The sequence below is a fragment of the Pongo pygmaeus genome, chromosome 6, assembly GCF_028885625.2.
Source record: "Pongo pygmaeus isolate AG05252 chromosome 6, NHGRI_mPonPyg2-v2.0_pri, whole genome shotgun sequence".
Lineage (NCBI taxonomy): Eukaryota > Metazoa > Chordata > Mammalia > Primates > Hominidae > Pongo > Pongo pygmaeus.
Window position 1 is genome coordinate 12,540,968 of NC_072379.2, and position 16,948 is coordinate 12,557,915.

The 16,948-nt window shown below is 50.1% G+C and overlaps 1 protein-coding gene across 4 annotated transcripts in view; it reads left to right on the plus strand.

Moving 5' to 3' along the window:
* Positions 1-6,699: 6,699 nt before the first annotated feature.
* The window catches only part of HIP1 (huntingtin interacting protein 1), a 208,830-nt gene continuing 198,581 nt past the window's right edge, over positions 6,700-16,948 (plus strand). For all 4 annotated transcript variants that reach the window (XM_054496578.2, XM_054496579.2, XM_063668207.1 and 1 more), the window contains exon 1: positions 6,700-6,918. In XM_054496578.2, coding sequence (XP_054352553.1) covers positions 6,799-6,918 — 120 coding nt within the window. In that variant the 5' untranslated portion in view covers positions 6,700-6,798. The remainder of the gene's footprint in view (positions 6,919-16,948) is intronic.

Here is a 16,948-nt window from a genome sequence, read left to right on the forward strand (position 1 = left end):
TGTAGTCCCAGCTACTTGGGAGGCTGAGGTGGGAGAATGGCATAAACCCGGCAGGCAGAGTTTGCAGTGAGCGGAGATCGCGCCACTGCACTCCAGCCTGGGCGACAGAGCGAGACTCTATCTCAAAAAAAAAAACAGTCTTTTTTTTTTTTTTTTTCTGAGAGACAGCAGGACAGCATGTGTTAGCATCTTTCTAAAGCCTCGCAGCTTCCTCAGCCTTTAGGGGTGGGTTTGCATACAGCTGCTTCCTGTGGAACACACTCTCAAAGAAGAAAATAATAACTTTACAGTGAAGAAATATGACAGACGCCACCTTAACCAAGTGACTGAGGTGAACATCATCAGTAATAACACGTATGTATGTATCCTTGAGAGAATGTGCTAAAAGGACACATCACTTCTGTGGTATTTTACCAAAAATTAATAGCATCTATCTAATTATGAGAAAAGACAAGGTAAGCCCAAATGGAGGGAGATCCTATAAAATATCTGATCAGTACTACTTAGAAGTGTCAAGGTTTAGCCCCGCACAGTGGCTCACGCCTACAATCCCAGCACTTTGGGAGGCCAAGGCGGGCGGATCACTTGAGGTCAGGAGTTTGAGATCAGGCTGGCTGACATGGTGAAACCCGCCTCTATTAAAAAAAAAAAAAAATACAAAAATTAGCCAGGTGTGGTGGCACATGCTTGTAATTCCAGCTACTCGGGTGGCTGAGGCAAGAGAATCACTTGAACCTTGGAGGCGGAGGTTGCAGTGAGCTGAAATCGCGCCATTGCACTCCAGCCTGGGCAAGAGAGTGAGACTCTGTCTCAATTAAAAAAAAAAAAAGTGTACTTGGGCTCCAGAAACCTGATGGGACAATGTGGCCATCTTCATATCAGATGCTAAACCAGATCCAAACCGAGTGTGAAATGGGTCATATTTCACCTGTTATAAAAGACAGGTGATAGGACACTTACTCCTCTGGGTTTCTAAGAGATTAGGATTTTATGTCTGGAAACCAGCATCCCTCAAAAGTACAAGAGGGGTGGCACAGTGGCTCATGCCTGTAATCCCAGCAATTTGGGAGGCCAAGGCAGTAGGAATGCTTGAGCTCAGGAGTTTGAGACCAGCCTGGGCAACATAATGAGACCTCTGTCTCAGTAAAAAAAATTAAAACATAAATTAGCTGGACGTGGTGGTACATGCCAGCAGTCCCAGCTACTTGGGAGGCTGAGGCTGGAGGATTGCTTGAGCAACCCTTGGGAGTTGGAGGCTGTAGTAAGCAGTGATTGCGCCACTGCACTACAGCCTGGGCGAGAGAGTAAGACCCTGTCCCCTGCCACCCCCTATCCAAAAAAAAGTACAAGAACTGTTTCCTAAATTGCTGGAAGAGAAGGTCAGAGTTGAATGCATCTCACAGAGTCCTGTAGTTTATATCCTGGGAGGAGTTTCCCTCAACTCCTGGCAAAGGGTTTTGCTGCTAAGGCAAGTGTGAGATCCTTAGTTTTGTTTTTGTTGTTGTTGTTGTTTTGTTTGTTTGTTTGAGCTGGAGTCTCACTCTGCCACCCAGGCTGGAGTGCAGCAGTGCAATCTTGGCTCACTTCAACCTCTGCCTCCTAGGTTCAAGCAATTCTCCTGCCTCAGTTTCCTGAGTATCTGGGACTACAGGACACCACCATGCCCAGCTAATTTTTGTATTTTTATTAGAGTTGGGGTTTCACTATACTGGCCAGGCTGGTCTCGAACTCCTGGCCTCGTGATCTGCCCACCTCAGCCTCCCAAAGTGTTGAGATTACAGGCGTGAACCACCATGCCCAGCCAAGGTCCTTAGTTTTAACTCCCTCTGAGTTTCACAGAGGAAGGTAACTCGCTTGAGTCCTTTCCACACAGGGTCCCTCCAAACCACAAATTCCTGATTCCTATTCTGGTTTATTCCTATTAAGAACTAGGCTGAGCCCTTAATCCCTGTTTAAAGGGACCGTGTTTATTGAAGGCATAAACTCTGGGCAAAGGGTCATAAATCATTCTTTAGCTGGGTCCAGAGAGTGACGAGGGCACAAGACAGAGAATGGGCTCAAAGAGGCAACGTTATTAAGAATCTCATCTGCTTGTCTGGTGTTTTTCCTTGGAGGTACACCCCTGAGAATCCTCTGCGCTAAAAATCTCTTTGCCTCTCCAGATCCAGCACTCCAAACTCTCCAGCTGGCTCTGTGCCTAGAAGAAGGGATGGGAACAGCACTGACCACATCACCCTTGCCCTTGGCTTCCAACTGGGTTTAACCCATGGGAGGCACTAGCAGGAAATCAAACTAGATGAGAAAGAGAGGGAGAGAGAGAGAGAGAGAAATGGCCGGGAGAGAGAGAGAGAAATGGCCGGGCACGGTGGCTCACGCCTGTAATCCCAGCACTTTGGGAGGCCGAGGTGGGCGGATCACCTGAGGTCAGGAGTTCAAGACCAGCCTGGCCAACATGGTGAAACCCTGTCTCTACTAAAAATACAAAAATTAGCAGGGATTGGTCATGGGCACCTGTAATCCCAGCTACTCAGGAGGCTGAGGCAGGAGAATCACTTGAACCTGGGAGGTGGAGGCTGCATTGAGCCGAGATCCCACCACTGCACTCCAGCCTGGGCAACAGAGCAGGACTCTGTCTCAAATAAATAAATAAATAAATAAATAATAAAAATAAAAATAAATATACAAAAGTTAGCCGGGCGTGGTGGTGGACACCTGTAATCCCAGCTACTTGGGAGGCTGGGGCAAGAGAATCACTTGAACCCGGGAGGCGGAGGTTTCAGTGAGCCGAGATTGTGCCACTGCACTCCAGCCTGGGCAATAGAATGAGACCCTGTCTCAAAAAAACAAAAAGAGAGAGAGAGAGATTGGGGTGTTCATCCCCCAGCTGCCTCCCTGCCACACCACTTTCCACAGTGACTGTGGGTTTTCTACCTAAGGTCATAGCTCTGGGAAAATGCTTACTTTCCCATGACCAGAGCCCCCATCAGGTTACAGCACAGCTCCCTCCCTTTTTCCCTTTAGGTCTAGAGATGGTAACAGCTTCCTGGTGTTCCAGTAATATCTGGTGCTTTACCTGTCCTGGTTGATTCCCTTAACCCAGGTCACACCTTTGTACATAGTTCCTTCTCTTTCTTTTTCCTGAGAGAGGGTCTCAGTCTCTCAGGCTGGAGTGCAGGGGTGTAATCATAGCTCACTGCAGCCTTGACCCCCTGGGCTCAAGGGATCCTCCTGTCTCACCCTCCTGAGGAGCTGGGATTACAGGTGTGCACCATCACACTTGGCTTTTTTTTTTTTTTTTTTTTTTGAGGCAGAGTCTTACTCTGTCGCCCAGGCTGGAGTGCAGTCGCACGATCTCAACTCACTGCAACCTCCACCTCCCGGGTTCAAGCGATTCTTGTGCCTCAGCCTCCCAAATAGCTAGGATTACAGGCGCGTGCCATCACACCCTGCTAATTTTTGTATTTTTAGTAGAGACAGGGTTTCGCCATGTTGCCCAGGCTGGTCTCGAACTCCTGGCCTCAAGTGATCTGCCCGCCTCGGCCTCACAAAGTGCTGGGATTACAGCCATGAGCCATTGTGGCGTGGCCACAAAAAATTTTTTTTAAATTAGCCAGACATGGATGGGCATGGTGGCTCATGCCTGTAATCCCAGCACTTTGGGAGGCTGAGGCAGGCAGATCACTTGAGGTCAGGAGTTCGAGACCAGCCTGGCCAACATGGCGGAACTCTGTCTCTATTAACAATACAAAAATTGGCCGGGCGTGGTGGCACACACCTGTAATCCCAGCTACCTGGGAGGCTGAGGCAGGAGAATAACTTGAACCTGGGAGGCGGAGCCTGCAGTGAGCTGAGATTGCAACACTGCACTCCAGCCTGGGCAACAGAGCGAGAGTCTGTCTCTTAAAAAAAAAAAAGAGGAAGAAACTATGTACAAAGATGTGACCTGAGTTAAGGGAATCAACCAGGACGGGTAAATTGGCAAAGCACCAGGGATTGCTGGAACAGCGGGAAGTCACTACACCCTATCTCTAGATAAATAAATTTTTTAAAAAAAATTGAGATTTTATTTTTTGTTTTTTGTTTTTTGGAGATAAGAGTCTCACTCTGTCACCCAGGTTGGAGTTCACTGGTGCGATCTCAGCTCACTGCAGCCTTCGCCTCCCAGGCTCAAGTGATTCTCCAGCCTCAGCTTCCCGAGTAGCTGGGATTACAGGCATGCACCACCACACCTGGCTACTTTTTTGTATTTTTAGTAGAGACAGAATTTCACCATGTTGGCCAGTATGATTTTGAACTCCTGGCCTCAAATGATCTGCCCGCCTCAACCTCCCAAAGTGCTGGGATTACAGGTGTGAGCCGCTGTGCCCATCCAAGGTAATTTCCTCTTCCTGTCCCTACCGTGCTCCCACACTCAGTTAATTGTCATCTCCCTCTCCCTAGACATGAAAAATCAGGTGACATCTAATCTCTCCCAAAGGAACCCAAGGGAGGGGGCACTCCCAAAGCCTCCCACAGAAACACAATTTAAGTAAAGGTGAAACCAGTCCAGTCCTTCCTATGCAAATGTAGCCTGAATGGCACCACCATTGCCCACCCCCAATCCCTGTGTCCAAGCCTTAGTTGCGTAACCTCCCACGGGACAGAACTTCCTCCTCTCCCTTCTCTTCTAGGCCCTCATCATCTCTCACCTACGCTAGAGTCTCCCCACTGATTTCCTCCCTTCCATCAGGCCCCCATAATCCATCCCCACAATACAAGCTCCTCAGTGCACACATCTGAGCAAAAGCCTTCAGTGGCTCCCTAGTAACCGCAAATGCCCACCCCCTTTCACTTCTCTATTGAATGTGTGAATTTTTACCAAATGCTCTTATTAAAAAAACAAAACAAAACAAAACAGGCCGGGCAGGGTGGCTCACACCTGTAATCCCAGTGCTTTGGGAGGCTGAGGTGGTAGGATCACTTGAGCCCAGGAGATCATGACCAGCCTGGGCAATCCAGTAACATACCTCTCACTACAAAGAAATATGTATATATATATATATATATATATATATTTTTTTTTTTTTTTTTTTTTGAGACAGGGTCTCACTCTGTCTCCCAGGCTGGAGTACAGTGGCACGATCTCTGCTCACTGCAACTTCTGCCTCCCAGGTTCAAGTAATCCTCCTGCCTTGTGAGTAGCTGGGACTACAGGCTTGCACCACCACGCCCAGCTAATTTTAAAATTTTTTGTACAGATGGAGTCTTGCTATGTTGCCCAGGCTGGTTTCAAACTTCAGAGCTCAAACGATCCGCCTGCCTCAGCCTCCCAAAGCGCTAATATTACAGGTGTGAGCCACCGCGCCTGGCCAAATTTACAACACACACACACACTTGAATCACCAAATTGTTAGGCCTAAAGGTGCTATTCATTACTCTGAGTTTCAAATAACTTTTAAAAAGTACATCTACGCCGGGTGCTGTAGCTCATGTCTGTAATCACAGCACTTTGGGAGGCCAAGGTGGGAGGCTTGCTTGAGGCCAGGAGTTCGAGACCAGTCCGGGCAACATAGAAAGACTCCATCTCTGCAAAAAAAATAGCCAGGCGTGGTGGCGTGCACCTGTAGTCCCAGCTACTCGAGAAGCCGAGGCAGGAAAATCGCTAGGACCCAGGAGCTCAAGGCCCCAGTGTGTTATGATCTGCACTCCAGCCTGGGCGACAGAGGGAGACTGACTCCAAATGAAACCAAAAAAAAAAAAAAAAAACACCTAAACTGGAGTTTAACGGAAAACTTTTAACTTTCTCCAGCATTCCTGCTAAGCATCACACTTCTCTCTGCTTGCTGGTACCCTGGCTGACGTCTGAGCAGAATGGGACGCGCGGCTCAGAGCCTAAGATAAACCGAAAGTGTCTTGCAGGGCTTTCTACCAACAAATAAGTTCTGACGGGTTCCTTTGATGAGGTTTGGGAGGCAGGTCCCGGGAGGTGCCCGCGGACTCAGCCCCGAACTCCGGGACCTGGGCTCTGCGATCCTTGCAGAGGGCATGGGCAGGGGCAGGATGGGGAAGTGCAAGACGGGGAAGCCTGGGAGCTGGGTGGGGGCGGCCACCCATTGAGCCGGATCCGGCCAGGCGCCCACGCTGCGCCCGCCCGCGGGGCTGCGCTTTCCCGGGCTGCCACCGCGGAGCTGGTCAGTCCGGCGCTCCGCGGTCCCAGGCCCGGAAGGAGCTAACGGGCTATTCGCAGGCGGGCTGGGATTCCCCCGGGGGAGGCCCCGCTGCCCGGCCCGCGTCATACCCGCCCATCGCCCCGGGCCGTCGCGAGGTAGCCCCCTGCAGGAGCGGGCAGGGCAGTGGGCGGCGCTTGGCGGAGGGCAGCGCGCTCCGGGCGCGCGGGGATTGCGGCCGAGGAGAGGAGAGGGCGGTGCGCGGGCGGGGGCGGGGCGAGCGAGGGCATATCAGGGCAGCCCGCCCAGGCCACGCCCCATCCAGGCCTCGCCCCGTCCGCACCCCGCCCCGGCCCTGCCGGGAACGGCGGGACCACGGTGACTGACAGGACTCCAGACCAGTCACCGAGCGCCTCGAGGCCCTGAGGGGCTAGTCGGGGCCGAGCCAGCGGAGGGGCTCCTGAAGGGGCGGGGGCGGGCGGGGAAGCCTTTAGCCGAGGGGCGGGGTCTCGGGAAGACTGGCAGAACTCACAGCCAATGGCAGGCGGGAGCCGTCCCGTTAGCGCCGGATCCCCGCGGGTAGGGCGGGGCGGGCGGCGCCTTGGGGATCCCGGGGCAGCCGAGGGCCCCTGACTCGGCTCCTCGCGGCAACATGGATCGGATGGCCAGCTCCATGAAGCAGGTGCCCAACCCGCTGCCCAAGGTGCTGAGCCGGCGCGGGGTCGGCGCTGGGCTGGAGGCGGCGGAGCGCGAGAGCTTCGAGCGGACTCAGGTGAGGACGGGGGACCCCGGGGCATCCCTGGGGCACCCTGAGGGACGCGGTGTCCGGGAGGGGCTTTGAAGGGAGTACGAGTCTTGCAGACCCCCGTTGAAGACGGGGCGAGGGGGTCGTGAGCGGGGGCATTGGCGTGCAGATCTGGGCGATCCCAGGAAGGTCGGGGACCCCAGAGTACCCCAACTGGCCTGGGGAGAAGGGCAGAGGCGGGCTTGGAGGAGATGGCAGGATGCGTGCGGCCAAGAGGAGCCTGATCGGCTGGGGACCAGGCAGGAGTCCCAAGGTGAGGTGAGAGGGGAAGGAACTGAAAAGGGGCGGAATGGAAGGGTTGCCCCTAAACAAGGGAAGCGCACGGGAGCGACTTGGAGGCTCAAGTGTGGGGGCGGAGAGTGGGGGCGCCGGGCTGGGAATGTGAAGGGTGAGGGGACCTCTCTTCCCCTCCGATCACTTCTTGGTTGCATTGACATCCCCTCCCACCCCCCACCCCTTAGCATCCCCCCCTTCTCGATGCCTCTTGCTTGGCTCTGGCCAGCCCCAGCTGTCAGCTCTGAGGCCGGGCCGAAGGGGTCGGAGCAGGGAAAAGGAATGTAGGAAATGCAAAGTGTGGCCACTTTGTGGGAAAATTACTTTGGGAGCTAAAGTGGAGACCATGGTGCCCCCGAGCCCTGACTTGGGGTCTTGGTTTTATCCCCCAAGATGTGCCTGACAGCTAATAGGCAGACTGCCCTATTTGTCCTGCCTGACCAGGGCTTGGGGCCAAAATTCCTCAGTGTCATCAACAAAAAGCCACAATCCATTTTTATCTCCGAGTTTTTAATGCCTGCTGTATTGATTGGACTGAATTAAGCTGACATGTTGATGGTGTTCATCAGATCATTTGTATGTAAAATCCATTTCAAAGAGTACAACGCTTCTTTTAATCCCAGTGCCAATGCTGGAGGGGCAGATTTCTTCTACACTCTTGTGCTCAGAGTAGAACCTTTGAAGATCCATTTGGGTCCCCCTCGCCAGAGGCTGGTCCCCTGATGTGCTGTGCGAGGAATACTTCCCCCAAACACAGTTGGAGGGAAAGGGCTTTGGGATTTTAGTTAGAAAAGACAGTGAGAATCTGACTGAAGGTTCTGTATATGGAATCTTTCAAAGAATAAAGCTTTCCATGCTCTTTAAGAGTCATCACCACTCCCTAATCTCAAGTACTCAGGGGCACAAACACTGCAGAAGGCCGCAGGGTCCTCTGCCTAGGAAAACCAGAGACCTTTGTTCATGTGTTTATCTCCTGACCTTCTCTCCACTATTATCCTATGACCCTGCCATATCCCCCTCTCCGAGAAACACCCAAGAATGATCAATAAATACTTCAGAAATTAAAAAAAAAAAAAAAAAAAAAAAAAGAATAAAGCTTTCGGCCGGGCGTGGTACCTCACACCTGTAATCCCAGCACTTTGGGAGGCCGAGGCGGGTGGATCACCTGAGGTCAGGAGTTTGAGACCAGCCTGGCCAACATGATGAAACCCTGTCTCTACTAAAAATACAAAAAATTAGCTGGACGTGGTTGCAGACGCTTGTAATCCCAGCTACTTGGGAGGCTGAGGCCAGCAGAATTGCTTGAATCTGGGAGGTGAAGGTTGCAGTGAGCCGAGATGGCACCACTGCACTCCAACCTGGGCAACAAGAGCGAACCTCCGTCTCAAAATAATAATAATAATAATAATAATAATAATAATAATAATAATAATAAAAGAATAAAGCTTTTCACCTCCAGAGGACTTCATCACCTCTTCTTATTCTGAAAACCTTTGGCCCCCCACCTGGGCAACATAGTGAGACCCTGTCTCTACAAAAGATAAAAAAATTAGGCTAGGTGCATTAGCTCACACCTGTAATCCCTGCACTTTGGGAGGCCAAGGTGGGAGGATCACTTGATCCCAGGAGTTCGAGACCTGCCTGGGCAACACACTGAGATCCTGCCTGTATTAAAAAAAAAAAATTTAAAAATTATCCTCGTGTGGTGGCATACACCTATAGTCCCAGCTGTTTGAGAGGCTGAGGCATGAGGGTCACTTGAGCCAGGAGGCTGAGGCTGCAGTGAGCTATGATTGTGCCACTGCACTCCAGCCTAGGTGACAGAGTGAGACCCTATCTCTACAAAAAAGTGAAAAAAAGAAAGAAAACCGCGCGCAGGTGTGTCTGGATGGTGTGAAGCAGGGAGTCTTCTCTACCTGGTTATCCTACCCCAGGAGGGAAGTGGGAAATGGTCATTTCACTTCTGCCTCCCAGGATGCAGCTGGGTTTGAGGCTTGTTCTCTGGTTTCATGGACCCGACCCCTGAAAAGAAGAAAGTTTTCCATTGGTCTTGGATGTTAGTGCCTCTGCTAGCTGCCTAGTTACATGAGGCTTCTTGCTCCATGAAACAGTGTGTATATTACTTTTATTTTTATATTTTCATAGAGATGGGGGTCTCACTGTGTTGCCTGGACTGGTCTCAAACTCCTGGCCTCAAGCGATTCTCCTGCTTCTGCCTCCCAAAGTGCTGGGACTACAGGCATGAGCCATGGCACCCAGCCCTATTTTTTTTTTTTAATAAATGAAATAAGAAAATAAATAGATATTATTTTTTAACAACCCATTCCTTCTAGAGTCTGAAATAAGTAAAAACTAGAGCAATAGAGAAATATGCGTAAGACTTTGACCCATAATAGTGATAGAAATTAGGTTTGTGAAAGTTTCCACCCGTGAGTGGTATGTTTCCCTGCTATCCAGGGACGGCCCAACAGGAGAGTCTAGGTCAGTGTTTTCTGGTGTTTTACATTCTGTGGGACATTTGTGATTGGCCAGATTTGACCTGGGTGGGGTGGGTGGGGATGAGGTAGAATGGAGCAGAAAAAGAGAATTTTTCTGATGTTGAAACTCTTATTTTTAACTTTTTTTTTTTGAGACGGAGGTCTCACTGTGTTTTCCCAGGCTGGTCTTGAACTAGCCTCAAGCGATCTTCCCACCTCAGCCTCCCAAAGTGCTGGGATTTCAGGTGTAAGCCACTGCACCCAGCCTCTGGTGTTGAAACTCTTTAGGGGTGTAGGAGAGTAAAGAAAAAGAACCAGCTTGGACAACAGAGTAAGACCCCATATCTACAAAAAATAAAATTAGCTGGATGTGGTGTCGCGTGCCTGTTGTCCCAGTAACTTTGGAGGTTGAGGTGGGAGGGTTGCTTGAGCCCGGGAGGCAGAGGTTGCAGTGAGCAAAGATTGTGCCACTGCATTCCAGCCTGGGCAACAGAGTGAGACCCCATCTCAAAAAAAAAAAAAAAAAAAAGAAAAGAAAAAGAAAAAGAAAAGAAAAGAAAAGAGAACAGCCCTAAACCCAACGTTAGTCAATCTGCAAAAAAATTATTTTGTTTAATGACTACCTATCAAATGTATTATGAGGTTGCAGAGCTTGGTAAGCAAAGGGAAAAAAGGGGAAAAATGTATTATGAGATATAAAAATGAATTATAAAAAATTTAATGAGTTAAGAGACCATGAGAATCAGCCAAGGTATAATAATAACTAACTAATTATTGTGTTTGGCACTATTCTAAGGACATCATTGTATTACCTTTTTAAATCTTGACAAGAACGGATGAGGTGGGTATCAGCCACATTTTACTCTCAGGACGATTGTGGCACAGAGAGGTTAAGTAACTCACCAGAAGTCACACAAAGGTTGAGACTGGAAGCGGTCTCAACCTTTACCCACTGCCTCAGGCAGTCTCTGAGTACTGAGCAGATGCTAGCATTGGAGTTAGAAGGCATTTGAGGCTTACAGCTAGGCGTGTATATGGGCCACGTGGTCTCAGGGAAGTTGTCTAACCTTTCTAAGCCTCGGTTTCCTTATTGTCAAATAAACATAATACTTGCCTGGCTGATTTATTGTGGGGATTCAATTAAGCCCAATATGCCTGAAGGCATTTCGTAAACTGTGGAGCACTAGCTCAGTGATTATTGTCATAATCTGACTGGGGAGACGAACCCCGAGACAGCAGAAGTGTGAGCAATCAAGCAGGCTGTGATTAACTCTTCCTTAGAGGGATAGATGTGGTACTAGGTAATAAGATAATTACCAAGAGCACGTGGATAAAGCACAGGCTTTGGGGTTGGGAGCCCTCCCCGAGGACTGAAGCACATCTTTTAGCATGAGTTAGTGCTTGCTGGGTGGAGGAGGGGATGGGACATTCCAGTGACGGAGGAACATAAATAAAGAAACATCTAGACTAGGCAGATAAACTTCCCAGCGGGTGCAGCAGAGACTCATTGGCTGGGGTAGACAGAGGGGCAAAATTGGCCACTCCCTCCTCTGAACTATAGCAGGGCTGGTGACCTCTCCTAGTTCCTGTGAGCTTGTGCTAGCATCATTTCTCTCTGTGGCCGCCATTGAACGCTGAGCTTATTGAGGGCAGGTCCGTGTCTTGCTCTTGCCTACATCCTGAAGCTCATGGTTAGTGGTGAATGGGGTCAGCAAGGGAACCCTGGGCCTAGGTGGGTAGTTCAGCCCTGGGCCACAGGGTATATTAATAATTACTTTATTTATTTTTATTTAAGAGATGGTCTTGCTCTATTGTCCAGTCTGGAGTGCAGTGGCACGATCATAGCTCAGTTTTGCATCCGACTCCTGGGCTCAAGTGATCCTCCTGCCTTAGCCTCCTGAGTAGCTGGGACTACAGGAGCATGCCACCATGCTTAGCTGATCTTTAAAATTTATTTATTTATTTATTTGAGACAGAGTCTCACTCTGTTGCCTAGGCTGGAGCGCAGTGGCGCCATCTGGGTTCACTACAACCTTCGCCTCCTGGGTTCAAGTGATTCTCCTGCCTTGGCCTCTCGAGTAGCTGGGATTACAGGCGAGCGCCAGCATGCCCGGCTAATTTTTTGTATTTTTAGTAGAGACGGGGTCTCATGTGTTGACCAGACTGGCCTCGAACTCCTGACCTCAGGTGAGCCGCCTGCCTCAGGCTCCCAAAGTGCTGGGATTACAGGCATAAGCCACCGCTCCTGGCCTAAAATTTTTTTTGTAGAGATGGGGTCTCGCTGTGTTGCCCAGGCTGGTCTTGAACTCCTGGGCTCAAGCAGTCCTCCCACCTTGGCCTCCCAAAGTGTTGGGATTACAGGTGTGAGCCGCCGTGCCCCACCTATCATTACTTGTTTTCTCATAATGTTCCAGGGTCGCTCTTGGTCTAGCCTTGCCTCCCACATACCCAGTCTAGAGCCTGGCCGCATGCCCATCAAAAGACTCTCACTGCTCTGCCTGCCTTCTTCTGTCCTGGCATCTATACCCTCAGACCAGCCTTGCATCCCTACCCCTGCCAGCCTCCTCCAGGAAGCCTTGCCTCTTCAACTCTCCTGCACCATCCTCACATTTCACCCGGCCACTGTCACTGCCAGAGTAGGCACCACTCACCTGTCTGATGGCCCAGCCACTGTGCCCATCTCCAACCAGACCCTTGGTGTGTTCCCTACCCAGTCCATCACAAGCCACCTTCAAGCTTTAGGGAAGTGAAAAAGGAGACCTTATCAGGAGTACTTTACAGTTTATAAAGCATGTTTCTAGCCATCATTGGGACCACACGATGGTTAGTCATTATCATTTTCATTTTATGGATGAGGACATCGTGACTCAAAGAGCTTGGTAACGTGCCCAGGGTCATCCCACGGGTGAGTGGAAGGGCCAGGATTCAAAACCAGGACTCCAGGTTCCAAGTGTCAGGCCCGTTCGATCACTCTGTCCTCCCACCAGCCAAGAGGGCAATTCTGGAATCAGCCAGGAGGGCTGTCAATCACAGGACAAATAAAATACCCTGTCTGTTTTTACTTAGCTGGAAAATGGTTTTCTCCATGGTTTGTTTATTTCTTCAACATCCGTTTAGTGAGCACATACCGAGGAGGAGACACAGAGATGAGTAAGATAAAGAGACCGGCTCTGGGGGGCTCGTGAGTCAGCAGAGAGAGGCAGACTGGCCACTGCGCGGCTCCTGGACAAGCCTTGGTGCTCTGATGTGGTCAGGCCCCGAAACACCAGCATCACCAGGGCCATTAGGATGTCGGGCACCACCCAGAACTACTGAATCAGGACCTGTTGTGTTCACCACAGCCCTGGGTACTCTGTGTACGCTGATGTTCGAGCAACAGTGCTCTGTAGTAGGTGAGTTCTGGGATTAGAGGAAAAGACACAGAGTGGGGAACAAACCTTTAGAGAGTCAAAATCTCTTTGGGTGGGCCGGGCGCAGTGGCTCATGTTTACCATCCCAGCACTTTGGGAAGCTGAGGCGGGAGGATGGCTTGAGCCCAGGAGTTCGAGACCAGCCTGGGCAACATAGCGAGACCCTGCCTCTACAAAAAAATCAAATCAAATCAAATAATTAGCTGGGCATGGTGGTGCTGCCTGTAGTCCCAGCTACTTGGCAGACAGAGGCAGGACGATTGTTTAAGCCCAGGAAGTTGAGGCTGCAGTGAGCCGTGATCACACCACTGCACTCCAGACTGGGTGACAGAGCCAGACCCTGTAAAAGGAAAAAAAAAAAAAAAAAAGCCAGAAACAAACAAACATAAATCTGTGGATGGCGCATATGTCAAAGCAAAGGATCTTAATGCATCCTGTGTTGAGAAGAGCCTTAGATCCTAGAGAGAAAGAGATAGAAACAAATGTTTATTGAGGGCCTACTGGGTACCAGGAACATGCTGGGTGATTTATATCTATGATTTCATTTTAATAGCTCAGGCTCAGAGAAGCTAAGTGACTTGTCCAAGGTCACACAGCAAGTGAACTGAGAAGCCAGGACTTCACAACCAAATGGCAAAGTCCTTTTTTTCATGTTTATGTTGGGGGTACTTCTGCCCTCTTGCTCATGATCTTAAGCAGATGCTCAGCCTTAGTTCAGCAGCTAAAAAATTTTAGGGCTGGGCTAGAAGGATCTGCGGTTCTCAACCCTGGCTGGAGAGCTCTTTAAAAAAATAAAATACTGTTTCTCTGGGCCCCCTGCGTAAGGATTCTGTCTCATTGGTATGGGGTGATCACTGACACTTTGTAAAGTCGCAGGTGGTTCTCATGTGCAATCAAGATGGTGACCGTGGGTCCTGATGGGTTCCCACACCCCTCGCACCCCACGGACTTTGGGTGGCTCAGTTGATTCTGGTTATACTCAGAAAACCAAGGTGGCCTTAAGCCTGCTTCCTGCAGGTAAGAAGCATCTGTGTCAGGTTTGTTCTTTAGGAATTCAAATGCTCAGAGCCAGGCTGTGTAGCACCCTGAGCCTTGAACCTGGCGCCCCTCCCCCTTCTGCTTGTGGAGCAGGTACACAAAGAAGTCATACCTTGCCTGAAGTCTGAGCAGGTGCCTTCTTGCAAGGAGAGCTGCTCGTGAACCCCATTTTTCCATTTACTTGACAATCAGAGCTGGCTTCTTTTTTTTTTTATTTTGAGATGGAGTCTCACTCTGTCACCCAGGCTGGAGTGCAATGGCGCCATCTTGGCTCACTACAACATGCGACTCCTGGGTTCAAGTGGTTCTCTCACCTCAGCCTCAGGAGTAGCTGGGATTATAGGTGTGTGCCACCACGCCCAGCTAATTTTTGTATTTTTAGTAGAGACGGGGTTTCATCATGTTGGCCAGGCTGGTCTCCAACTCCTGACCTCAAGTGATCCGCCCACCTTGGCCTCCCAAAGTGCTGGGATTACAGGCGGGAGTAACTGCGCCCGGCCCAGAGCTGGCTTCTTAAACTTCTGTGCCCTTCTATCTCCCCAACCTTGCTCCTTTAGTGGGTATTGAAAACTTAAGAAGGAAGTTAAGAGCTTTCTTTTGGTCCCTGGTTTTGTACTGTCCTGAGTTTCTTCCCAGTGATGGTAATGGTAATCATCAACATTTACTGACCAGGCATGGTGGCTCATGCCTGTAATCCTGGCACTTTGGGAGGCTGAGGCGGGCGGATCACTTGAGGCCAGGAGTTCGAGACCATCCTGGCCAACATGGTGAAACCCGTTCTCTACTAAAAATACAATAATTAGCTGGGCGTGGTGGTGCGTGCCTGTAATCCCAGCTACTCGGGAGGCTGAAGCAGGAGGATTGCTTGAACCTGGAAAGTGGGGAGGTTGCATTGAGCTGAGATCACACCACTGCACTCCAGCCTGGGCAACAGAGCAAGACCTTGTCTCAAAAAAAAAAAAAATTACTGCCCACATACTGTGTGCAAATGGTAAAGGCCTTACACGAGCCACCCTTTTCAATCCTTGCAACACATGTATGAATTATAATTCCTGTTTTAGGCCGGACATGGTGGCTCACACTTGTAATCCCAGCACTCTGGGAGGCCGAGGCGGGCGGATCACCTGAGGTCAGGTGTTCAAGACCAGCCTGACCAACATGGAGAAACCCTGTCTCTGGTAAAAATACAAAATTAGCCGGGCGTGGTGGCGTGTGCCTGTAATCCCAGCTACTCGGGAGGCTGAGGCACGAGAATCACTTGAACTCGGGAGGCAGAGGTTGCAGTGAGCCGAGATCACGCCATTGCACTCCAGCCTGGGCAACAAGAGCGAAACTCCGTCTCAAAAAAAAAAAAAAAAAAATCCTATTTTACAGAGGAGGAAATTGAGGCTTTCAGGGGTTGATAGCTATGCTCTCTATTTCTCCTTCTGTCACTGCCTGGCACCCTCTGCTCTCTTCCTCCTTACGCTTGGGGTCCCCAAGGCGTTGTCCTCACCCCACTTCTCTTTTACCTCCTGTCCACTTCCTTTGCCCTCACCTCTGTCTGATGGTTTCTGTTCTCACTTCTGTGGTACTGACTCCCCACATCTCCCTCCTGACTTCCCAGCGTGAGTGACCACTTCCCACTGCACAACTGTACCCCCTCGGGCGGCCCCATGGCAGGACAATGGTCCCCACCTTCTCTCTGGTGTCAGTTCTGAGCCCTCCCTCCCTCCTGCCCTCACAGCCGCATTCTGTTGAGTGCCTCTGTGAGACTTGTCTCACCCATTCATCCTGTGCTTCTTGCATTTCCTGCTCTTATTACATCTTGCCTGGATTTTTGTCATCTCATCCTGCCTGCCCTCTAAATCACTTGTTCTGGACAGTGTCCCTCAAATCCAACACTGCGATTTGTTTGTTTGTTTTGTTTTGAGACAGAGTATCGCTCTTGTCGCCCAGGCTGGAGTGCAGTAGCGTGATCTCGGCTCACTGCAACCTCTGCCTCCTGGGTTCCAGCTATTCTCCTGCCTCAGCCTCCTGAGTAGCTGGGATTACAGGCACCCGCCACCATGCTCAGCTCATTTTTGTACTTTTAGAAGAGACTAGGTTTTGCCATGTTAGCCAGGCTGGTCTTGAACTCCTGACCTTAGGTGATCCGCCCACCTCGGCCTCCCAAAGTACTGGGATTACAGGCGTGAGCCACTGCTCCCGGCCGCTTTTTTGTTTTTTAAGAGATAGAGTCTTGCTGTGTTGCCCAGGCTGGAATGCAGTGATGCAATCATAGCTCACTGCAGCCTCGAATTCCTGGGCTCAAGTGATTCTCCCACCTCAGCCTCCTGAGCAGCTGGGACTACAGGTATGTGCTGCCACACCCAGCTAATTAAAAAAAATTTTTTTTTTTGAGAGAGACAAGATCTCACTATGTTGCCCAGGCTTGTCTCAAACTCCTGGCCTGAAGCGATCCTCCCACCTCAGCCTCCCAAATTGTTGGGATTATTGAGTCACTGCACCTGGCCCAACAATGCTTTTTTTTTTTTTTTCTGTTCTAGTTTCTTATTTTTATTCACTTGTTAGAATTTTTGGGTTTTTTTTTTTTTTTCTGTTTCCTCTGCATTTTTTTCTCAACTTTTAAGTTCAGACGGTACATGCGCAGGCTTGTTACATGGGTAAACTGCATGTCATTGAGTTTTGGGGTATGAATGATCCTGTCACCTACGTAGTGAGCATAGTACCCCATAGGTGTTTTTCACCCCACTCCCCACCCCCCACCGTACTCCCCCTTCACCGACAACTACTTTTATAACTACCCTTTTTCAAAAA